We start from the raw sequence: 24695 nt of genomic DNA, 5'->3' as shown, positions 1-24695 counted from the left end.
GCTCTTTCTCTCAACCTGGATCGGGACGAGAGAGAATCAAAACAAAAAAACTTTACATAATTTATTAGTAATGCAGTGTTATGATTTAGATCTAGATTGTTGCCTATTTCTCAGACCCCGACAAGGAAACTGGGACAGTGCAATGGCAAATTTAAAGGAAAAAAAGACCAATTTCTTTCTTGTGAGATTAGAACCCACTGAGCACGTTACATATTCATATTCCTGCCCAGTAACCACGATTTTGCATATTTTATTAGTAATCAGCGACACGGTTGTGTAATTTATTTCGATTTTTCTGATGTTCTGAAAGGTGATGTTAAACACGAGTAGCTAGCAAAGGCTAAACGCAAGCATGCTAGCTATGTGCTTTGTGTTTGATATTGCAACGTGACCATTACCTAGCCTAGCGTTTACATATTCATTTGCTCGCCAGTAAGACGTGCATATTTTGCCATCGTTTTCATATTGTAAATATCTCATCTTCGAAGGGATGGCTTGCTTTGCGTATAATTATAAGGGCGCAGGGATGTGTATATGCCAATTTCTCCTATCCTTTGTGCCCTCTTTGCAGCAGGCTTTCAGCTTGTTGGGTTATTCATTCGCGCGTCCCTCCGGAGGGCGCCGAGTTCAGCAACATTGGCAAACAAACTAACATTGCGATCTTTTACTTATCTATATTGGCTATGTTACTCCATAGATGGCTAGCTACAGGCAGGAATAATATTCCCATAAAGAACAATGGTTCGCTAGATCATGTCACTCCACGCCTTTTTTATGGCTGACCAACTAGTAGCGTTTAATAATAAGCTAGCTAGCTACGCTACTTTCACATTGCCATGGTGTTAACAAGCTGTATACACAAACCACTGATTTATTTTGATAAAAAGTTTACCTGCAAAGCTACTTCCATCCATGGATGGGAGAGTGGCTAGTAAGCTAGCTACGGTCGAAATGTCGCCGATGTTTTCTAAAAGAGTCGTGTGTGATTATGGAAACGCATTCATTGTCAAATAATTTTGTTTGGTGGTGGGATTTTGTTATTGCTCTAACCTTAGCTAACCATAACGTATACATTTTTTATGCTCCACAAGAACCAGTAGCTTGTTAACCGTCAGATCCAAGCTCCAAACATGAACTTGGACCTGATCGCAGCAGATGCAACTGTTTTGAACTTAGCGTTCTACACTTATGAATTGATTTAAGTTGTTCTGTGTACCTATCTGAAACTTCTTTCCTACAGTCATTTGGACTGTTAGCTATTGAAGCACACATGCAACATAACGTTTCTGAATAATTAAGGTCTATAATCCGCTGATCAATTTATCTAGCTGGCTCTAGGCTACTATTTCACTGTATATTTGGTAATGTACTGTTTCTTCAGTGTTGGCCTTCTTTCTGCTAACGTTACTCTTCCGAGTCGCAATGAAGCCTAGCGCAAGCTAACGTTAGCATTTTTTGTTTTTGTTTTTAATATTTAAGTTGTTCGCAGCGAGCTTGCTGGTTACCTGTGAGACTAGGAACCGACTTGGCATAGTTTCTAGTTACATGGCTAATGCTGGCTGATGTTAGTTTCCCTAGTTTAAGTCCCCCTAGACTAAATAATCATTTAAAAATCAAGAACTACTGGACTAGCATGGTTGGCTAGGGACATTGTGATTTTAAATGGGAAAGTTAATGTTTCTTTTTAATAAATCAAATCTAAGTTCGTAAGAAGCTGGCTACATACGTTAGTTGTATGTTTGTCTTGGAGCTAACTTGTATAGAGGACTTGTATGGGTGGTGTTTGTTTACAATGCGTCTGAATATATTAAAGTGTCTCATTAGAATTTCTAATTTGGGGAGGTTTCTTTTATTTAAAATGGCCGAATTGATCTCCGCCTCTCATGTTTAGTAATGCTTTATCTTCAGTAGCGACTCGTTCGTATATGTATATTTTTATCGAACAGAATGTGCTTTGGGATTGTCTCATTCCTTTTTAGCTTTATTGCTGAATTTAAGGCCTACTGCAGTGGTCGAGGCCCAAGACTCACACAAGGCCCAGGCCTCAGTTGAAAAGCAGGCCGCGGTGTTTATTTATTTAATTATTCATGCTATTTTTCAGCTGCTTGTCATGTACTTTTAAATTGTACGCGATTCATCATTCTTAGTGTTTTGCATGCAATGTAATGTGCATACTTGACTTTAGTTGTCTATTAAAATATCGTTTTGTTTTTATGATTTAAAAATGGCGATCTTGTTACTATGCTAGGCTTGCTTTTGTTGTAGCTAGCTAACATCAGGAAAACGTCATTGGCTAACTTGCTGGTTAGCTGTCGTTGGCTGCAAGGCAAACGTTCAATGTTTGAACAACATTGGATGCATGTCTAACGTTACATATTTAAACGACGAAGTTAACATTACTTATTTTAAATAGAACGTTTACAGTGCTCTTTTCTTTGTGTATAACCTGCCTAGTCTCTATATTGCCAACCATTAGTAATTATGCGATTCAGTATCAAATAAAGAATATCAGGATAAATGATATACATATACTTCCCGGAGCTAGTCCCTCTCCTAATTGTTGGCTTTAGCATGCATACGGTTATTTTGGTTACAATAAATAAAATTTAGTTTGCTACTTAACGCTATGCAAGTTTCAACCGTTAACGTGTGGTTTAACGTTTGCGCTATTTCTTTTGGAGTAACAAACCATTAGACTACTGGAGATTGCATATTAAATGTTTACGATAATTGACTAGCTAACCACTTTTTGTGCTTTTGTTTCAGTAAACTAAAATAAACTAAACACATACTGGTCCGTAAAGGAGACTGCCTATGTTTGAGGGTTATTCAGTACTTCTGGCTGTACCGATTGACCCAGTGTTTTCTGTGGTACGAGTCAAGTAATTACTCTAAAGAATGCAGCATAGATTCAGTGGAATCTCCTCTCGCTCAGACCATGGATTCTGAACAGCACTTAAAAAGCTATTCCCTGTAGGACCGCATTCCCTCTTCTTTGTCCAGAATCCTTTCTATTTGTGCTCTGGTAACATTTGTGGCATTTTACCAAGTGTGTATTCATTTATTTTGCTCCTGAGTTCTTTCCCTAAGCACCAAGCTCCCATGTTTTGGGTTTGAACGACACAAAGCTCTGTAAAGATGAGGACTCTGTGTACTGAGTACTGAATGTTGAACAAGAACCCTTTGCCCCGGACAGGCTTGCTTTTGTTGTGTCTTCCAACGGTGCCGATTCTACTCTCAGGATGCTTAACTATAACATTTATGGGCATAATAATGAGGATAATATGAAACCATTTCTTATAAAAAGGAACAACAATTAAGGTGATATAAAGATTTATTGTGTGTATTTGTATTAGCATTTATTTCAATAAATAAAGCTGAAGAAAACAGCTGTTGTGCGGTATTGTTATAATTTGAAGATGTGTAGTCCAGGTTGTATTTTTTTTTTTTTACCAAACCCACAGTGGACAGGAGTCTGGATATACATTTTTTGCCTCCTTGCAGGGGTCAGCTGAAATGCATGTAACACTTTTTTCCCACTCTGTGTGACCAAAGTGTAGAAAAACTCTTTTTAAAAAGCGACTCTCGAACCGTACAGATGGCTCACTGTATTAGTGAAGACAAGCAGAACGGTTGGACGTGCTTGACTGCGTGATTGTAACTACCTGAATTGCTCAGTAAAGACTGTTTTCATGAGCACAGGTAAGGCCTGTACCCCAGGAGGTACAGCCCTGGTCCTGAGCAGCTTCAGAGTAAGCTCTTTATTGTTGTTGCTCAGCACTTCGGTGGATCAATTAAAGTAGTCAATTACACAGCTAACTGGGGTCTACGTTTGTGGCTAACAGTGTGCCTGGCAGCTCCCCGGGACCAGAGTTTGCTACCCCTGCGATTGCATATATATTGCATGGCTGAGTGTGGGCTTTTCCATGTTCTATGAGAGTCTGCTGAGGCATGACACAATTGACTGCTGCCCCCCCCCCCCCATTCCAGCCACTGTGAAGCTGGCAGGTCACGAGAAACTTCGGTGAATATGTGAAAAGGCCCTTTATTGTGCACAGAACCGTCTGGGCCAATCGAAACTGTGCACTGAAAGTGAAATGGTGTTTTTTTAATTTATTATTATTATTTATTTATTTTTAAAATACAAATTCCCGGAAGTGAACTACCCCTTTAAGTTGGCCAGCGTTCCTCAGGTTACCAGTGCAGTAGCTCCTCCTAGTGATGATCTGTTTGCTCACAGTGTTCTACTGTTCATTAGAGCAGGACATGCTGCTTCTTTGATTTTGATAGGTGCTCTCGCTTCTATAGCACTGTGCAGCCTGCAGTGCAGAAACTGGTCATTGGCTGGCTGGGCAGTGATTCACAATAGGGCCCTTGTTTCAGCTCTGTCCTCGGGGACGGGAGCTGAAACTGTTGCTTGGGGCAGAATAGATGATTCCAAATTGAAGAAAACAGATTATATTGTAGTTTTCATTGTTTTTCTTTTGTGATTTCTTTTTAAACAAGCCTAATTATGACTAATCTTTGCTTGGCCACTTTGAGGCATAGGTAGGATGGTACAGTTGTCAGAGCAGTCCAATATGGCTGTGTGTTTTTGTTATATACAGTTATATACCTGTCCTGGGGTTTGTTTAACAAATTTCTGTGGTCACCTGTTCCTAATGTTTGCACAGTAATATGTATGTAAAAGATACATCTGTGAAGCTAATCCTCCTGGCCGCCAGTATCTTTACTACCCTATATATGTGACATATGCCAAGAAGACATGCTTCACATATTCATGAAATAGTTCTCAAGACGCATACTGAAATGGAAACAAGTCTTCATTTTTATCATGCTTCTTAAAAAGCTGAACAGCTGTTACATTTGTGGCAATAAATGAAAACTGTTGTCTGAGTCTTGCTTTTTTTTTTTTTTTTTAAACGTAGGTTTTGTAAAAGCTCCCCTCTCACTTTCTAAAGGGCTGAAACGATTGCCTGAGCTCCCTGTTTTCTTTTTTTTTTTTTACATGGATAAATATACACTGCTTTACATGAATATTCATGCACGAAAACATTGAATTCATGAATGATTTATGATTTGGAAAAAAGGAAACTGAAGTGTACTGTGCTGACAGGAAGGAGTGCTGCACAGAACCCTTCTCCTGAGCACAGAAGAGGCTATACTATGTGTTCACTGTCCACAGAATTGCAACCGTCTGGCACAGCAGAGTCTAGTAGGAACACAATCTTCACATAACAACAGAAAGGGGAACTTAGTCTCACCTGCACAGCAAGACCAGCATCGTTTAACCGTATTGCAGAGAGACTGTCAATCAATCAGTCTTTTTTTTAATTTTTTTTTTTTAACCATTTTATCATCCCATAGAGAGAACTTTGATTGCAGGAAGGGTTAAAGAGCACATTTCAAAAGAACATTTAGACTTATAACTGCTTGTAATAAACAGAGCAGAGACTATGATGCAGTCTCTTCAGGTACCGCAAATTGTCTCGGGGGGGGGCGGGGGTAAAGACTATTCCAAGACTGACAGGGACCCTCAAAAAATATTAGAACATAGGGTTTTCTGGGGTGGACTGCAGTGGTGTGGCCCAATGTGAAATCTTTGCATGGGTTCCAAAAATCCCTGGTGGTACCTGTGTCTGTTGAGCCATCTGTAATGTTAACTACATTACCTAAAACAATCCTACCCTATGCAGTGCATTGGGTTTGGTAGACTGTGCCATATGATCCTTTTCTGTTTAAGTTTGTTGCCAAGAAGACACCTGAAAAATGCTTCCGGAAGTTTCAGTGGCTCTTTGATGAAACTGATTGATGAGGTGACTAGCCCTGGCGAGCTCATGGTGTATGCATATGGCTTCATCTAGCAAAGCTGCCGTTTCTATTGTGTGCATTGCTTGTGAGAGTAACTTCTAAGAAAGCCTGTTATGCCTACGAAAATTACCATTGCAATTTCCCATATTGTCATTTATTTTGTGAAAGCATGGATTGAAATAATTTCCCCTCTTCCTCATTGTGTCCTGATTATGACCTGGGAGTGTAATTTGTAACCTCGCTGCTTGTAGCCTTCTTCTTTAAAAAGGGGTGTAATCATGTTTTTCTTTTTTGGGCAGTGCACTTTGGTGAAGGCTTTGTGTCAGTCCGATCTGTGTATTGTCAGTGCAGGTGTGTGTTGTTGAAAGCAAGCATGTTTCACAGAGTTCAAAGATCAAAGCCTTCTGAAGCTGCAGGTGATTTTAAAAATTGAGGTCCGTTGCAACTTTGTGTTAGGAGGACATTTGCACAAAACTATGCAAAATGGAGGCGTGCGTGGGTCCGTCTCTGTCCAAGGAGTTCAGTTTTGGTCAGTAGGCCTTCGAAAGGTGGTTAGTTTGAATGTGAGCTGAGCTCTGAATTTGTCATTTCCTCAGTTTTCTTTTCGTGCGTAGATGAATTAGAATATTTCTGCAATTTAAATATGCATAATTTTCTCAGTGTCTGTTTCTGGTCCTTCATGAAGCACCATAATATGTCCTTCCTTTCATATCTGGAACACATTATTCAGTCAGGGCGACAATAAAGGGAGGCTAATTAATTGGCAATTTAAAATTCTATTAATTGAAGTATTTGCATAATGTGTCGTATAGCAATTAGTTTTTTTTTTTTGAGCCGAGGCAGCAGCAAAATGCAAATTTATTTTCCTCACCTCTTTTTCCATTTTTCTCCCCATCTACAAAGCTCTCAAGTTTTGATTTTTAAAATGCATGTGAATAGAAGTGTAGTCATGGCAACAATGATGTTGAGAGAGAGAGAAACTGCCAGTTTGCAATTGATGTTACGAGAGAGAATATGCCAGTTTGGAATTATTTCTGAACTATAGACTTTTTATTTTCAGTTTCACATGAGTTTTTATTTCGCTCTGTTTTTTTGTTGAAGCTAGTAGGTTAGCAGTACAAATCCACTGTGGAAGTAAGCTGGTGTCTTACTGTCCAGTATGTTTTCTCCCTGTCTGTCGATGCTGTGTTAGTTGTGATCCTGATTCTGTTTGGCTTAATACAGCAGTGGTCTTGGAATTTGGCTATTTGAAATGATTGTAAAGACCCATGCCCCTCTCCTCCTTTAAAAAAGTTTAAATAAAACCACTGGCTGTGACATTTCCAGAAGTCACTCCAAAGTCTCTCCTATAATCCAAAATTAACTTTTCATATTCACAGCAGTGCACATTTACAGATGTGTAAATATGCTAATTTCCCAGCCCCCCATCTATGCCCTTAATGGATTCAGAATGTAAATTTCAGGTTGCTTTTACATTACTTGATGCAGAGTAGTGTACAGCTGCGTTATCTTGGCAACTTGAAAGACTGACGTTCTGTGGTCCCAGACAGAACAGGATCAGTCTGTTTGTGTTTGGATGAGTTTCTCTGCCCAATTTCCCCCTCCACCAATGGCATTTCTTCCCATCGGCCTCTGCCACCACACTGATTGAGTGTGAGTGTGTGTGTATGTGTGTGTGACAGGGTGTAGATATGAGAGAGTGTGTGTGCGTGAGAGAGAGAGTAGGTGAGAGAGAGAGAGAGAGAGAGTGTGTGTGGGTGTGTGTATCCGAGTGTTTGAGAGAGTGTGCATGTGTGTGCGTGTGTGCGTGTGTGTAAGAGTAAGTGAGAGAGTGATGGAGTGAGACAACCTCTCCTGCCTTCCAACTGGCAATGGGGCCTACTGGCACTTACCCTTACTGCTGTGCTGGGGTGGAATTCCTTTTAAAAAAAAAAAAAAAAAACAGGCTATCCAATTAATATGCTAATGAGATGATAAATATTTATGGGAGATTTAAATTATGCAGAAAGCTTTCAGTGCTTGGCGCGTAATGAATTGCACACAGGACTTCAAAGCACGCTCTGCGGCACTAACGAGGAGGGAGGATTTGCATACGACTTTAATCAGCTGCATACTGATTAAGCCTCATTATGGGAGCTGCCAGCTGCAATCTTTGTTTCTATTTTATTCCAGAAAAAGGGGGGGACTTTGTCACGCTGGGCTGGTCTTGACGATCGCGCCGTGCTGTGCGGGGTAGCGCTCTAAGACGAGCGAACGGACCGGAGCGGCTAGGATCTGCTCGCGAAGAATATTCCACTCGAGGCTTTCCCCTTCCGCGCCCCGCTTTTTTCCGGCAGCGGCCGCTCTGTCGTGGGCCCCTCTCCGAGCGGGACCGCTCGTTCTGCCCTGCTCAGAAGATCCGGGGGTGCGGGTGCGGGTGCGGCGCGCCGTCCCGGCCCGGCGGGACCCGATCGCGGAGCGGGGGTTCGTGCCGGTGGCTCCGAGGCCATGCTGGAGAACGTTGGCTCGTTCGCGTCTGGTGAGCGGCGCTCGTCAGTGCACCGGCTCTGATGTGGGGTCTGGTAGCGCACGTGTCGTACGGTAGTGTGCTGTGTGTACGGGTTATGCTGCCGTGTGCTGTTTTGTGAGAATGTGTCACCGTCTTAGCTGAGCGGTACTACATTGTCTTTTGGGTTTGGTGTCCGTTGGTGCTGTGAGTGAGCTCTGAGCACCAAAGCCTCTTGGACCTGACCAAACAACTTCTTTTTTAAATTTTTTTAGGTGGCTTTTTCTCCCCCTCTTTAATTAATTAAATGTTTGGGTGGTCTTCCTGGAAGTACTGCACCTTGCTGCGTGTTTGTGAAGGCGCTGGGCTTTGACTGGTTTTCACTAATCCTGTGTGGTGCTGTCAGTGTCCCTGCGGTGGAGCTTCTCACCATGTGTCCCAGTGGCACCCCACCTCTGTTTTAGCCACAGCTTACTGGGCGCGAGTGCTTCAGTAACACTGCACTGTTCAGTTCAGGCAGCGCTGCTGGTTTCCTGTAACTCTGCATTTTTAGCATTTAAGAAACATGGCACCTCTTAATCCAAATGCTCCTTTTTCAGACGTGTTTTTCCAGTTATTAGGTGCTTTGGTGCGTTTTGTCATTTTCTAAGGGGGGTTCACTAATGCCACACATTGTGTTGTTTTTTTTGTAATGCTGAGTTTCTTTTACCTTGGATCTATGTGCACAGTGAGGGGTGGGGGATGTGGACTTTTACCATGATCTATATTGGTATCATTCAGTCGTGGCATTTATTTCAAGGTACATCTGTTGTGATATAACCATGATCATGGATCCATTAAAAAAAAGTCTCCTTAAAAAAAGTATGCACATGCATACAGGTGCATTTTTTTAAACATCTGCCATTTAAAATGTTTGTTTTCCACATGTGCAAGTCTGCTACTAGAAGTGGAGAGAACTGTGACCAGTTGGTTAACCGTAATACTGTTTCAATCATGTTGAAAAAGATCTCGTCCTATCTTTCACCTTGGGTCCTTGGGCAAATGGTCAGAATTTTACACAAGCTGATTAATACTTAAATTGTCCATGAAACCCTTCGTTTAAATATATTCTGTTTGCATTTCATTACTCGCTTGCATTAGTTTTTCATAGCCTACCGCTCCTGGTATAAACTATGGATGGCTTTTTTCACGCAGATGTAGGCCTACTTATTGGTTAGTAGGGCTAGTTCTTAATGGTTGACTGTAAAAACGATAATGTTTGCAAAATTATATTTCTGTATCAGTTAACAGTGTTTTGAATAACACGGTGACATGTGGGCTACGTTGAGTCGCTTACAGCCGGGCAGCCTTTCTTGGGTTTGACATTTGTTTTCGAGGACACTTCAGGTGTGAAAAACTCAGCTGTACATTAAAGTTTCCTGTTAGCACGCGTGTCTCGTGCATGTTTCCTGTTTTCTCGTGAAATCTGCATCTGGACGTTGCCCGTGCCCCCCCAGAACACGCGTTTTGTGAAATCGTTCGGTCCACTTTAAACGACTTCTTAATGTTGCAGCGCCGCATATTGTTTCGTTGCGTAGCTGAATCTTAAAGTGTGCTTGTTATAGTATTTAGTATATAGTATTTCAGAGAACACATCTCTTTACAGACTTCGCCCCTCTTATGAGCCACACTTACGTCTAGTTTAGAGAAATAGTTATATAATAAATACGGATGAAGATGACAGTATAAATAAGACGATATAGAACAGCTACAAGCAGCAGAAGGGAAAAATCCATAATTCATTACCCCCCTGGTACCCCTGGTGTTTTTTTTTATACATCATGTCTTCCATTTAGATGTATGATCCATTTAGGTGCCAAATTTAGTGTGTGTATACCGAACGGTTAATGTCGTACGGGCTTTACATTTACATGTATTATGACCTGTTCACAGTGATTTTTAAAAAAAATCCAATCATTTGGGGACTCATGTAATATATGTGTGGTAATTTATGATTTATGGGAATTCAGTTCAGTTTTATATATCATCAAGTCTCTAATCTGTGCCATACGTCTGGGGCTGGGCATTGGAAAAAGCCTACATTTACCTGAGCTCAAGGGTAGATGAAGGCTTTGTTTAATGATTTTCCAAAATACTCAAAATGGTGGAATTTTCAGTGAGACTGAGCTTCTAGACCCACGAGTAAAATTGTTCTTCGTGTAGACAGCCAGTTTGAGCTAGTTTGAGACTGGATGTTAATAATGTAGTTGCAGTGTAGATTCGTATGATTCATTTATTTTGCAGTTTTTCCTTAATAACAATAAGGCAGTATGTTTTGTGCATCCATGAATAATTATTTTGTGTGTAGCACATTGTTCTGAAATTGATTCAGAGCTTTATGAAGCAGTGTTTGGCCTGGATTGGGTATTTACTGTATTTCCTGGATTGTTATTCACTGGCCCGATTTCTGTAGCCTTGCATTTTTTTCTTTCAGAGTCAAAAATGAGTAATCCGTCGGACACGAGTAAAGGCGCAATGGAGCCCGGGAATGGGAACACAGGTGAGTTCTCCGAAACGTGCACGGATCTGCTCTGCTTCCAAATGGCATTCTTTTTACTTCCTGAAATGTAGAACTTCCTCACCGCTTCCAGTTTTACAAAAACTCAGTATGTAGTTTTGTTTGTTGTTGTTTTTTTTTTTTAACTCACTGAATTTATTGTCTCTTCTCTCCTCTCCAGGTGCCCAAACAAATGGACTGGACTTTCAGAGACAGGCCGTGCAGACGACGAGCGCGATCACCAACGCGCACACACAAGCCCTGCTGCAGCAGGTGAGCCCAACGCGTGCCGCTTGCAGACGGTCGTGGTCCCGCGTGTACCTCGCAGCGCAGCTGTGGTCTGCGCTAACGTGCAGCAGCTCCCCAGTTTCGGGAGCACCACGTTACCTTTTCCAGTGGCTGGCGGCCCGTTACGAGGCAGACCGGGGCAGTTATTGCGTTTACGGGGATGATGTTTGGAGAAAAAAAAACAAAACACATCCCCTTCATCCCATGGACTTTTAGGAACGGGTGGAAAGGGAGCACTTTTTAAGAGTAGGTTATTTGGAATATTTTTTTTAAGATGAATTTTAAGTTGGTGTTCTAGAACTGTTGTGATTGGTACATCAATATTAGAATGTTCAGTTAAGAGCATTTTAATCACGTATTTGGGATCTTACACCTTAAAGGGTTGGAAGGGCCACTCTCCCTGTCAGTCCCTGTGAAGAATACGCCCCATTGTCAGTCACATGACCCGCTGGTCTGATCACAGTACTGACATTTAGAGAAAACCCATGTCCATCTGCGGCTATGAAGGAAAGAAATTGGATATGTGTCCCAAAATAACTGAAAACTTTCCAGAGTGACTGAGGTACAGGTCAGGTGAGTTTAGATGATGAAGGAAAACAAAAAACAGGTGTTTCGACATGTAGGATACAGTAGCTGTATAGTGAATGGAAGTGTGTATCTCAGTAGTATGGTGTTTATGGGCTGTTATTGGAGCTTTTGTATGGTAGACACATGCAGTAGGCCTATTCATAATTTGGCAACTCTTCAGCTATTTAAATAATTTCAGCTGGGGGGAAATTTCTAATTTCTAGGATCACTATTATTTTATTATGGACATATATAAATAATATATAATACCTCTATTTAGTTTTTTGACAACTGCGGGTTGTTGGAGGTAATTCATACAGGGACCTATTCAGATGTTGTATATGCACGTGGATCCAAATTGTGCATCTCGGCAGTCGAGGCAAATTCAGAGTCAGATAAGCGCATGGGGCGGAGCTTAAGGGCGTGTCCCAATGAACACGGTGATGAGCGCATGGGGCGGAGCTTACGGGTGTGTCCCAATGAACACGGTGATGAGCGCATGGGGCGGAGCTTAAGGGTGTGTCCCAATGAACACGGAGATAAGCGCAGGGGGCGGAGCTTAAGGGTGTGTCCCAATGAACACGGTGATGAGCGCATTCAGGCACAGGCATTAGCGCTTCTCATTCTGCACTTTCAGCCAGGAGCGATCTGCCACTGTGGACTACCATTCACAGTTGGATAACGGAGTAAAGCAGCCTTTGAACCTATGATGTTGACGCCTTTAAGGCCCAGCCTGTGATTGTGGCACCTTCACCAAGCCAGTCAAAAACCCCGACCAAATTAATTTATTTATGTATTTATTTATTATTAATAAATGAAAGATTTTACACAGCTGACTCTGCATTGATGGACGACGTTCAGTCAAAAGCTCCTAATAAAAGAAATATCCCCCGGAGTAAAAGTTACCTGCATATATTGGGCCAGGTTTGAACCGCCATCCCACCACGATTCTGCAGGGAGCGAGGAGGAGAGCGAGTCGGAGCGATATGCTAATCAGCTGTTCGGCAGTTGCCCAGAAACAGGTGGTGAATATGCAAATCTATGCAGAATTTATATGCGCCGCATATCCAGATTTTAATTAACACCCCCCACCCCCGATGCGCTAACACACGCGCGCGCGCAAATACACACACACACACACACACACACACCTCTCAGATCCATGCATGTCATTATTCTGTGAAAATTGCTTCCACTATTTTCGGATATTTGGATGTCTGTGATTTGTTCAAATTGTATTATCTTTAGCTCCCTATTGCTCCGGTGGGCAACGTATTGGGACTCTGGTTGGAGGCTGGAAGGTTAAATTTGTAACACTCAGAAGCTCCTGACAAAGGATGGCGAGTAATCTTTCCAAAGCATCCTTATAGGTCTGCAGAGGTGAAGATTGTGGGGTGGAACCAGCCCATTGTATTACATTGTTTCCTCCACTATCCCAGCATTCCCTCTGTACCCTGTTTCCTGTCAGGAGCAGGCACTGCTGACACGTTGCCATTAAGGCTTATTGGTTTTTAGAGGTGAAAATGTGGATGCTAGAATGGACGTCCATGCTAAAGTTCTGTCACGCGCCTGTGGGCTAAGTGAATAAGTTACCGTTAAGTCAAATGATAGAATAAACTTCTTCTCAGCAGATTAGAACCCTCAGAGTTACAGATTGACTTGAAAGGGAGGGGTTGGTGGTAATGTGTAGCATACCCATGTTTTTATGTGCTTTTTGTCGGTCTAAATTCTTACTTGGGGGGGGGGAATGCAATGCATCCGGGAAATTCAGTTTTCCAGCCCCTCTCAGTTTAAACAAACCACAAAGTTGTAGTATTTTTTTAATGACAGATGCATAGTGTTTAATTGAAGAAAGACAGCTGAAAATGGTTCTGCAGTGCAGGTAAACGACTGATGTGCAAGGTTCTGATAAAACTCTGAATTGCAGGCTCTCTTTCCTGCTTTTATTTGGAAAATGTTTGGCTGGAAGCTCTGGCCTTCTCTACATTTCAGTGTCGAGTAAGGTGTTTGTACAACAGACCTTCATTTTGGCAGCCATTGAGTTTTGGAAGCTGCGGTTTTGCCAATGAAAGTAAAAAATCACTTTGTGGCTGCCAGTGTGACCTCACTCTGATAGTTATTTATCTTTCTTGTAGGATTTATCCGTTATGTGTGTATTTCTTGCCCATAGATTTATTAGAGTACTGGAAAAAACATTTCTCTTCTTTATACGTTGTGGGAATTCCTGTGGTGATCTCTAAAGCAGTGGTGCAGGGTATAGCCGAGACCTTTTGTTTGCATCTTGAGTTACAGATGACAGTTTTCAATGTTTTATTTTGGTGTTTTGGGTGACATGGATCTTTTGTAATGCTGTTGTATCAGAATTTTACAACCAAGTCCCCAAATGTGTTCCCGACCACCACGCAAGGGCTGTGTGTAGTACTTACTGCTCCTGTAGCCTTCAGGCAACAGAAACGTCACCCCCCAAAACCCCACGCCCTTACTCTGCCCTGTGTTCTGGTTGTAGTCTAAGTCAGAGGACTCGGGGGAGCTTCCGGCCTCCAGCCAGCAGGGGGCGCTGCCCCAGACGCAGCTGATGTTGGCCGGGGGACAGATCGCCGGAGTAAGTGCCACGCTGCACCACGGTGTTAACCTGTCTGGGCTTTGTCACGCGGTGTCAGCACTGGCATTCTGATCCCACCCCTCTTTCCCCATCCTCCCGGGGTCGCACTGCACGTGCTCTTTAGAAGGCCAGGGATTGGTCCCCAAAGAACAGAGCTAGCCAATCCCGCACGCTCTGTAACGGGTCAGGAATCGGCCCTGAGAGGCAGGTGCGTTGTGGAGGGGGGGTTTGGTGAGGGGAATGGAGGAGGATCTGCCTGTTGCTGAACTCGCCGGTCTGTTGTTAGGTCAAGCATGTCGGTCGCATGGCCAGTGTGTCCCTGCCCACGCAGTTTGCAGCCTGAATTCTGCAGGCAAAGCATAAGTCTGGTGCTGGGTTTCCGTTGTTGGTCAGTCAGTTGGAACTATTGACGGGGAAAATGTTCATGGATTGGAAGCCTTTGGCAATTGCGAAGCATAATCGTGATGGTTAGCGGGGTTTAAAGGACTGCGGGTTCTCCAAATAAAGCATGGTGGATTGATTGATCATGCAGATGCCCAGCAGGGCAATTGCAGAACTAGCGGCCATTTTCTGGCACTACAATGTGACACTTTAAACACCTTTTAAAAATCTCCCTGCCTAGTGAGTGCAGTGGATTCTGGGTTTTCAGAGCTGCCATTACGATTCTGGTGGCCCTAAAAAAGAATCAGAGGAAAGTGTTGGTGGACCAGGGGAGGGGTGGGGGGCAGGGGGACCAGGGGAGGGGTGGGGGGCAGGGGGTCCAGGGGAGGGGTGGGGGGGCAGGGGGACCAGGGGGACCAGGGGAGGGGTGGGGGGGCAGGGGGGTGTCGTGTTGGCAGCGATTGCAGACTGGGAAACCGGCACAAGAACAGTAGCATCAAAAATGCTGCTCTCAGCTTGTGAACACTGGCTGCATGCATGCGCCAACGAGGGCTCTTTGGACACGCGTGTCTGTCGCATGCGGCCGCGATGCATGGGAGTGTAGCCCTGTCTTAAAACGCAGCGCACTTTAGCGTTGAGCATGCGTCTGTGACCCCTCATTGCAGCAGAATAATTGCGTGCTGTCTGTCTCCTAAGTTCAGCGGTGAGCAAATTCTTCACCGACGTCCGGATCCAGTCCTGGAGGGCCGCAGTGAACGCTGCCTTGGAATTTAATTGAGATGAAAGACTTGTTCTTCTCGTAATGGCTCATAAATGCACTAATAAGGGGAGAATTCCTGCAACACCAGGTATAATATAAATATTTCAGGGTGTTCTGGCTCTTTGTTTAAACGAGACCGGCTAGCAGACACAGGCTTTCATCTGTTGAGGGAGAGCAGCTGACGCTGCGTTTAATAAGAGAATTCCTCCCCTCGCACAGCTACTAATGAGATCAAGAAAGCTTGTTTCCGTTTTCCCACATCTGAAGTGCAGATTTATGTCATTTTTCCCCACTACTAAAAATCTTCCCCCTTAGGAGGGGTATGCACGCTCCTGGGCAAAAAAAAAATGGGCCAAGCCCAAAATGGCAAAAAATTAAGCTTTTAATGGTCTTAACAACAAATCATCGGTCAGATAATTAGCAAGACTTAAACAAATGCACTCCTGAGACCGCCTGTGCCGCCATTTGCTCGTTTACTTTTGCAGCAGTGAACTGTTTGGGGAAAAGCTAGAGGCTCATTTGATACCTTGGACCCTTGATGACTTAAAGCCATTTAGCCAACAAATGTGTTCCATAATTTCAGCATAATTTACAGCTGAATCTAGTCCCACCCCCCAATTCCCATAGAGATCCATTCAAATGCAAAGAGGTTTTGTATTGCTTGTAGGACAACCTGAAAATAAGATATCCAGACTCTGATGATGTTGATAGGTCACAGACATCAGGAAGTCATGGCATGCAAATGATATGCAACCAAATACAAAACATGACTCTTTTATTTGACATTATGTTAATTTGTCTACTGTATAAGTGAATTTCCCTGTTTCTAGCTTTTCCCCAAACAGTTCACTGCAGCAAGTAGACGAGCAAGTGGTGGCACAGGAGGTCTCAGGAGTCCATTTGTTTAAGTCTTGCTAATTTTCTGACCAGTGATTTGTTGTTAAGACCATTAAAAGCTTAATACTTTGCTATTTTGGGCTTGGCTCATTTTTTTTTTTGCCCAGGAGTGTATAACTTCTGTAATCGTCTGCCTTCAGTGAACTTGCCTTGTGAAAGGTAGAGGTTTGTGACGGTCATTGGAATAAAGTGCTGAATTTGTTAAAGAATCATCCCTCTGACCTGGTGGTTGTTTTTCCACAACGCATTTTCATTTAAGTCGTTGGTTGGCCAAGGACCCACCCACCTTGCTCTCAGGTCCTTATTTGGCTGCTGATTGAAGGGAAGCTACAAATACCTGCATCCACTGCGGCCCTCCAGGATTTGAGTGCGACGCCCCTGAAATGGGGGTTGTGGGAGTTTTCAGTGTGCGAATGGGTGAAGAGAAATGGGTTATCCAGGTAAGCAATGGGAAAGCATATTTCTGTTCATGCATTGTCAGGGTTGCTATTGGGAGACAGCCGTGATGATAAATTGTTCCATCAGGAGGGGTGCAAGAGAATCCATGCTTCATGCAAAGACAACATTACTATTCCAACTTGACCACAGTGGGAATATGATTTCATCTGTACATTTTCCATTAATTTTTCTGTTCCTCAACTGTCTCCCTTTCTAGCCGACTGACTCCTTCTCTCTAGCCTTTCTCTCACTCTCTCTCTTACTGTTGCCGATGGGTCTCTCGCTGATTATTGGTGATCTCTTTCTCTCTGACGGTTGGTGATGTCTCTCTCTCTCTCTCTCTCTCTCTCTCTCTCTCTCTCTCTCTCTCTCTCTCTTTCTCTCTCTGTGTCTGTCTCTCTCTCTCTCTCTCTCTATCTCTCTCTCTCTCTCTCTCTCTCTCTCTCTCTCTCTCTCTCTCTCTCTCTCTCTCTCTCTCTCTCTCTCTCTCTCTCTCTGACAGTTTGGTGATGTCTCTCTCTCTGACCGTTTGGTGATGTCTCTCTCTCTCTCTGATAGTTGGTGATGTCTCTTTCTTTCTGACTGGTTGGTGATGTCTCTCTCTCTCTCTCTCTCTCTCTCTCTGACAGTTGATGTCTCTCTCTTTCTGACTGGTTGGTGATGCCTCTCTCTCTCTCTCTCTCTGTCCGTAGCTGACCCTGACTCCTGCTCAGCAGCAGCTGTTGATTCAGCAGGCTCAGGCCCAGCTCCTCGCTGCAGCCGTGCAGCACTCTGCCAGCCAGCAGAACAACACCACGGGAGCCACCATCTCTGCCTCAGCAGCCACGCCCATCACCCAGATCCCCCTCTCTCAGCCCATCCAGATCACGCCTGTAAGAGCGCCGTTCCTTATATACTCTGTCCCTTATGTACTACAGTACTAGTCCATCCCTTATGTACTACTGTACTACCCCATCCCTTATGTACTACAGTACTAGTCCATCCCTTATGTACTACTATACTACGCCATCCCTCATGTACTACTTGTACTACTCCATTCTTTATGCACTGCTGTGCAATTGCATCCCTTATGTACTACTGTACTACCCCATCCCTTATGTATTACTGTACTACACTATCCCTGATGGACTAAGCATAGGTCTCCGTTTGGTGAACCCTATTGCCATTTGTATCAGCCTGTATGGTAGTATAGGTGGTATTCATTGTTCTACACGTAATGTGGCTGTATTATACTTGTATAAATGTGCATGCTCGTGGCTATAAGCTTGGAGCACAATCGTGTTTCACTGTACCTGTTACATTGTGTAAGTGTTGTGCCCACAGCGGTGTTTTTGTCTGTACAGCTGTTCTGTAGTAACATGCGTCTCTCTCTCTCCCCCCTGTGCTTCGGAGGACCTACAACAGCTGCAGCAGCAGAACTTGAACCTGCAGCAGTTTGTGCTGGTGCAGCCGGGCCACCCCATCGCAACCCAGCTGCAGCCGGCGCATTTCATCATCTCGCAGACTCCGCAGGGGCAGCAGAGTACGTGCGCCGCCGTCGCCGTGGCAACCGCCGCCGCCGCGCGCGCGCTTGCGTCGCAGTCCTCCTCTGCCTCCCGTTTGTCTGACGCGCGCTCTCCTCTCTGTCCCCCCTCGCAGGTCTTCTGCAGGCCCAGAACCTGCTAACCCAACTACCTCAAAGCCAAGCCAACCTCCTGCAGACTCAGCCAAGCATCACCCTCACCACACAGGTCAGGAGCCCACCATGCTCATAATCCTGCCCTAAAGCACGCAGTGCCATAATCCCGCTATGAAGCAGGCAGCATCGTAATCCCACTGTAATGCACATTTGTTTTTTAGTATGTTTTACATTTCGTATTTTATTACCACTTTTTACATCTGTCTGCCCAGATGGAAATTAGCTGTTGGCTAAATCTGGTACAGAGCCTCTGTTCTGTGTGGTAAATCTGTTTGTGCGTGGTCTCTGATATATAATAATTAAAACAAGCTTAAGGACGCTAAGGGCCAGGTAAGGCACGGTGACTGACGGCTGAGGTGCGCTCCGTCTCGCCCGCAGCCAGCGACACCCACGCGCACGATAGCGGCCACGCCCATCCAGACACTTCCGCACAGCCAGACGACACCAAAGCGCATCGACACACCCAGCCTGGAGGAGCCCAGTGACCTGGAGGAGCTGGAGCAGTTTGCCAAGACCTTCAAACAGCGGCGGATCAAGCTGGGCTTCACTCAGGTGAGGGGATGTTAACTCGCTAACCACAACTTCACTGTTTTTATTGGCTGATTTGCTTTTTTTGGTAGTATTAGTCCACATCCTCTGCTACCACTGTTGACTCACTAACGACAACTGTTTTATTTTTCTTGTTTGCGCTGTGCCAGAACAATTTCACTCGGTGACCGTTGCAAATAGAGTTCAACAGCGAGACCACAGTACTCCTGCGCAGGTGCATTAACGGAGTGCTGTATTGCAGATACAGCAATAATGTGACTGAATCTGACCTTAACCAGGGACGGTAGTGGGGCGGGGAGGAGAGGGTGAGAGGAGCGGGTTTGGTGATGGGATGGGTCACGTTTTGAGGAGGGGGCTGCTGTGCTGCTGTTCGACGCCCCGCCTCTTCTCCGTTTGCCACAGGGGGACGTCGGCCTCGCCATGGGCAAACTGTACGGCAACGACTTCAGCCAGACCACCATCTCCCGCTTCGAGGCCCTCAACCTGAGCTTTAAGAACATGTGCAAGCTCAAACCGCTGCTGGAGAAGTGGCTCAATGATGCAGGTTTGTACTTTCTCTGTCCTAGAGATGGGGGGAGGGGGCACAACCCAAAAAGATCTGGGTCTTCAAACACAGTGCTTTTTCCCTCAGCAATTTCTGCTAAGCCTGTTTTTGCTATTATGTTGGTTGTTTGAACAGTGAACAGCACTGGGAGGGAGGGAGGGAGGGAGGGTGCGACTGTGCATGTGATTGTGCGTGTGTACACACGTGTGATTGTGTGTGTGTGTGTGTGTGTGTGTGTGTGTGATTGTGTGTGCGTGTGTGTGATTGTATGCGCGTACATACAATTATGTGTGTGTGTGTGATTGTGTGTGCGTACATACGATTATGTGTGTGTGTGTGATTGTGTGTGCGTACATACGATTATGTGTATGTGTGTGATTGTGTGTGCGTACATACGATTATGTGTGTGTGTGCGCGCGTGTGAACGCGCGCTTCCATACCCAGGTCTTTATTTTTCTCCCTTTGCTTCGTCCCCACTGTGCACGCAGAGAATCTGACGTCTGACCAGGCGATGACCAGCCCGTCGTCCCTGGGCTCCTCCCCCCTGGGCTTGGAAGGGCTGAATCGCCGCCGCAAGAAGAGAACCAGCATCGAGACCAACATCAGAGTGGCCTTAGAGAAGAGCTTTCTGGAGGTGAGCCATACTTCCCATGCCTTAGAGAAGAGCTTTCTGGAGGTGAGCCATACTTCCCATGCCTTAGAGAAGAGCTTTCTGGAGGTGAGCCATACTTCCCATGCCTTAGAGAAGAGCTTTCTGGAGGTGAGCCATACTTCCCATGCCTTAGAGAAGAGCTTTCTGGAGGTGAGCGATACTTCCTGTCGCCGGGACGCCCAGGCTAATAAAAGGTGTGCCGGTCAGCGTCTGGTGAAATTATCGCCTTTTGGCCTGTAATAAAGGGGCGAGGGGGGGGGGGGGGGGGGGGCTCCTGAGGGGGCCGTGGAGCCGTCCCGGGGTCATTTGAACAATATTGGGGCTGTCATTCTCCTGCCCAAGCAGTCTGAGGCGGTAAAGTTCGCAGCGGGCCAGGACCGTCCGGGATTAGCGTCCCGGACCCTCTGGACCAGGGCTGCCCTGTCCCGTTCCTGGAGGTTTTAATTTTTACCCTTATATTTTATCACATCTGATGGCAGCTCAAGGAGTCCTCTAGTTGTTGAATGAGGTGTGCTTTGTTGGAGTTGAGGTGAAAGCCTACAGGGATGGTAGATCTTTAGCTGTTGAATGAGGTGTGTTTTGTTGGGGTTAGATTGAAACCCTACAGGATGGTAGATATCTGGCTGTTGAATGAGATGTGTTTTGTTAGGATTGGAGTGAAACCCTACAGGACGGTAGATCTCCAGGAGCAGGGTTGGGCAGCCCTGGTCTGGACCGTGCGTCCTCTGGCTGCTACTGCGCATGCTGAGAGGGTCTGTGGTCTCTTTGCCCATTTCAAGCAGAACCAAAAACCTACCTCTGAGGAGATCACCATGATCGCGGACCAGCTGAACATGGAGAAGGAGGTGATCCGCGTGTGGTTCTGCAACCGCCGGCAGAAGGAGAAGCGGATCAACCCCCCCAGCAGCAGTGCCAACAGCACCCCCATCAAAGCAATCTTCTCCCCCACCGCCCCCATGGTACTGTTCACCCCCCCCCCCCCCCTAGCCACGCTCCCCCATTCAAAGCTACCTTCTCCCCATTTGCCTCGATAGTACAGAGCATTGGCTCCTGAAAATTTACATGTGATCAATCTGGTCAATTGGTGTGCTCCTAAATTCTTCAGCTGGGTCAAAATGTTAGCGTGGAGCCCAGTAGTGTGTTTCACTCAAAGCCATGGAAACCCCATCAATTGAGCTTCAGTTTCTCTCCCCTCCCTCTGCTCCTTCACATGAGAAATATGTGCTCTGCACTCGGTGTTGCCTGTGTAAATGTTGTCTGCTACTTGAGTAATAACATTTATCTGGGGAAACTGACAGGGGCTCGGTGCGGTTCTGGCGTTGAGTATTCATCATGACCGGAATCCAATGAAAAGCATTCGTTTTTAATTGACCCGGCAGTTCCTTTCTGCGATCTGCCTGTCTTGTGACTTTATTTGTATATTGATCATTGCCATTCAAAACTCTGCCAGTATGTTTGGGTGCTCAGAATGTTGTGCACTTCTAATTAAATTACCCTGAAGTGGCATTGATTTCATCATCAGTATTCCCATATAAATACAGAACATATAAAAATATTCTTGCATTTGACGATTTTCCAAAGGCACTATATAACCCTTTGAAGAGCAGGTCTTTGGAATGTTTTTTTTTTTTAACGTCAGCATTCTAGAACTCTTCAGTTACCAGTAGTGTTTGTTACATCAGCAATAGAATGTTTAGTTAACCCCATATTTGAAGAGTTAAATCCTGCATCTTAACTGTGTCTTTCCAAAGGCACTGTGCTGTCGCTGTTCAGACGCTGCGCTGCCACCGTTCTTCGCTAAAGATAGACTTTGCTTGTAAAGATAAAGATAAGAATCGGCCTGTGAAAATGAAAGTAGCGCTAAACGGCGCGTAGCGGTCTGCCTCTGAAGCTCCGCCTCTGCTCCCTGCCCCCAGGTCCCCAGCACGGCGAGCCTTGTGACCAGTAACACACCGACCACGTTGACTGTAAACCCCATCCTGCCTCTCACCAGCACGGCCGTCACCAGCCTCGGCTTCACAGGTACGGCGGGGAGCGGCGTGCCCCGTGTCACGAAAACCGAAAAAATGAGTCAAAAATAAAATCTTAACGAGTGGTTTTAGTCTTAAAATCTTATTTCTGTTTTTGCTAAACGAGACCAAAAGATTGCCAGTAAGGTGACACGGCTTGACTCATTTTGAGACTCTGGTTTAGACAATCTCACTAATCAAGCGAAAAGTTATTTAAACCAAGCTGTTATCGTCTACCTGAGAGAAGAAGAATAAGGTTTTAAGTCTCATTACAAGACTGAAACGCTTGTTAAGACAGCCTTTTTTCTGCAGTGTGTGGTCTATGGCTTCGCTGTCGCGACTTGCCTCACACACTGGTGGGGTTGATGATATGCTGTGCAATATCTGCCCCTCGTGTCCCCCGTGACGTGCCCCTGGTGGGGTACAGGCTGCCCCCCCCCCCCCCCCCCCCCCCCTTCATGGAAGGAGCTGAGGAGGAGGAAGTCTTATTAAAAATGTCACTGCCGCACTGTGTTACAGGTTCACAGGACCTCAGGATCCAGGGAAATTAATTCAAAGGGGATGTTGGTCCAAATATTTTCACTTTTAATCATTTTTATGAAATAGGGGTTCTTTGGGTAAAGGCAGGGGCATAACCAGGACCTAAAAAATACCAAGGTCACCAGACTCTGTGGAGATGGGGTGGGGTAGGGGGGGTTAGGCTGCGGTATGTTTTTTTCCCCTTTTAATTTGTTCATTTAATTGAGGATAGGAGGGTGTAAGTGATGTACATATGCCTCTAGATTTGGCTTAAATTTGAGAAAATATTAGGGACCATTCATTCGCCTCCTAAATGAATCGCAACTGATGTTTTCACTAAAGAATGAAATTAAGCACATGCTTTAGGAGTGGACATGGGGGAAAATACCTAGGACATGACCTCAGTGTCCTCAGTGTCCTCAGTGGCGGTTTTTGGGCGTCAGCGGGGGATCCACAGGGCCAGGCCTTTGAGCAGCATTTAATGGGCGGGGCTTAAGCAGGATGCCCCGCCCTGTCCTGCCGTGCTAAATTTCTAAGTAGCCAAGGCAGCCGGCCTGGCCCGCTCCTGGTTCGCCGCCGCGCGCTTACGATCCTCAGGCGTGACTGTAATCGGCGTCGTCTGTTCCAGGCACGACCATCGGGCCGATGACCACCAACACGGCGTCCGTCATCTCCACCGCGCCCCTGGCGACCTCGGTGGTGACCACGCCCTCGCTCAGCCCGTCGTCCACGGCGCTCCAGACCACGGGGGCGGAGTCGGGCGGGGGGGCGGAGCACGCCGTGGTGACGCAGGCGCCGTCCTCGCTGGCCTCCGCGCTGGGGGCGGGACAGGTGATGGTGACCGCCCCCGGCCTGTCGGCCGCGCTCCAGGGCGCCCAGCTGCCCACCAGCGCCAGCCTGGCGGCCATGGCGGCGGCGGCCGGACTCAGCCCGGGCCTCATGGCGTCCTCGCAGTTCGCCCCTGGGTGAGGCTCCACACACACCCCTCTCACGTTCACAGAGCCTGCTTAACATACTCACTTAGGAAATCATTTATTAATGATTCAGCATTTCGCTCATCTTTCCAAGCCCAGTGCTTGTGATTCTGTATTTTAGAGACTGCAACGGTTCCTTTTTTCGGATTTACAGGATAATCGTGCCTACATTATGATAGCCTGCTATAATTCCTGACGTTGGCCAGTGTTATGGGAGTCAGGGAGCCGAGGGAGGGCTGCTTTGTTGGAAAGGCCTCTAGCCCTAACTGTGGTGTAGCTGACCTGTAGCTAATGTCGGTCAAAGGGGAGGCTGCATTGAATCGAACCGCAGCCTCTCACCTCCACTGCTCACCACATTCCCGAGGCGTAGCGCATGGGCACACTTCCATGTTGGCAGTGCGCGACCGGTCTCTGGCACTTCCTGTCTGTCTCGGAGGCCAAGCGGTGGTGTGGTGTGTTCCTTTCCTCTAACGTCAGTCTGTAATGTCCCTTGTCCGTCCGTCCGTCTGTCTGTCTGTACAGCGGGGCCCTGCTGAGCCTGGCCCCTGGGGCCTTGGGCAGCGCCCTGAGTCCCGCTCTGATGAGTAACAGCACCCTGGCCACCATTCAAGGTGTGTGGAGCGGCAAGTACAACCATCTATTTACCTTTTACTTCTGTGTTGAGTGGCAAGTACAACTATCTATACAGCTATCTATTTACCCTTTATTTCTGTGTTGAGTGGCAAGTACAACTATCTATACAGCTATCTATTTACCCTTTATTTCTGTGTTGAGTGGCAAGTACAACTATCTATACAGCTATCTATTTACCCTTTATTTCTGTGTTGAGTGGCAAGTACAACTATCTATACAGCTATCTATTTACCCTTTATTTCTGTGTGGAGCGGCAAGTACAGCTATCTGTTTACCCTTTATTTCTGTGTTGAGTGGCAAGTACAACTATCTGTACAGCTATCCATTTACCCTTTATTTCTGTGTTGAGTGGCAAGTACAACTATCTGTACA

General features: G+C 45.6%; 1 protein-coding gene across 15 annotated transcripts in view; it reads left to right on the top strand.

Annotated features, from left to right (window-relative positions):
• The window catches only part of pou2f1b (POU class 2 homeobox 1b), a 28650-nt gene that overhangs the window by 191 nt on the left and 3764 nt on the right, over positions 1–24695 (top strand). The window contains exons 1-13 of one of the 15 annotated variants that reach the window (XM_035393174.1): positions 7598–8329; positions 10770–10835; positions 11014–11105; positions 17458–17637; positions 18158–18287; positions 18404–18495; positions 18822–18995; positions 19395–19536; positions 20016–20338; positions 20968–21147; positions 22105–22210; positions 23345–23681; positions 24213–24313. In XM_035393174.1, the coding sequence (XP_035249065.1) occupies positions 8299–8329; positions 10770–10835; positions 11014–11105; positions 17458–17637; positions 18158–18287; positions 18404–18495; positions 18822–18995; positions 19395–19536; positions 20016–20338; positions 20968–21147; positions 22105–22210; positions 23345–23681; positions 24213–24313 (1954 nt within the window). In that variant the 5' untranslated portion in view covers positions 7598–8298. Of the gene's footprint in view, positions 1–7597; positions 8330–10748; positions 10836–11013; positions 11106–17457; positions 17638–18157; positions 18288–18403; positions 18496–18821; positions 18996–19394; positions 19537–20015; positions 20339–20967; positions 21148–22104; positions 22211–23344; positions 23682–24212; positions 24314–24695 lie in introns of those variants that run through there. The other 14 variants (XM_035393173.1, XM_035393172.1, XM_035393169.1 and 11 more) reach the window with 14 other exon arrangements.

Source organism: Anguilla anguilla, chromosome 15, assembly GCF_013347855.1.
Source record: "Anguilla anguilla isolate fAngAng1 chromosome 15, fAngAng1.pri, whole genome shotgun sequence".
Lineage (NCBI taxonomy): Eukaryota > Metazoa > Chordata > Actinopteri > Anguilliformes > Anguillidae > Anguilla > Anguilla anguilla.
Note: the sequence above shows the minus strand (reverse complement) of the source record. Positions and strands in the feature narration are given on the sequence as shown.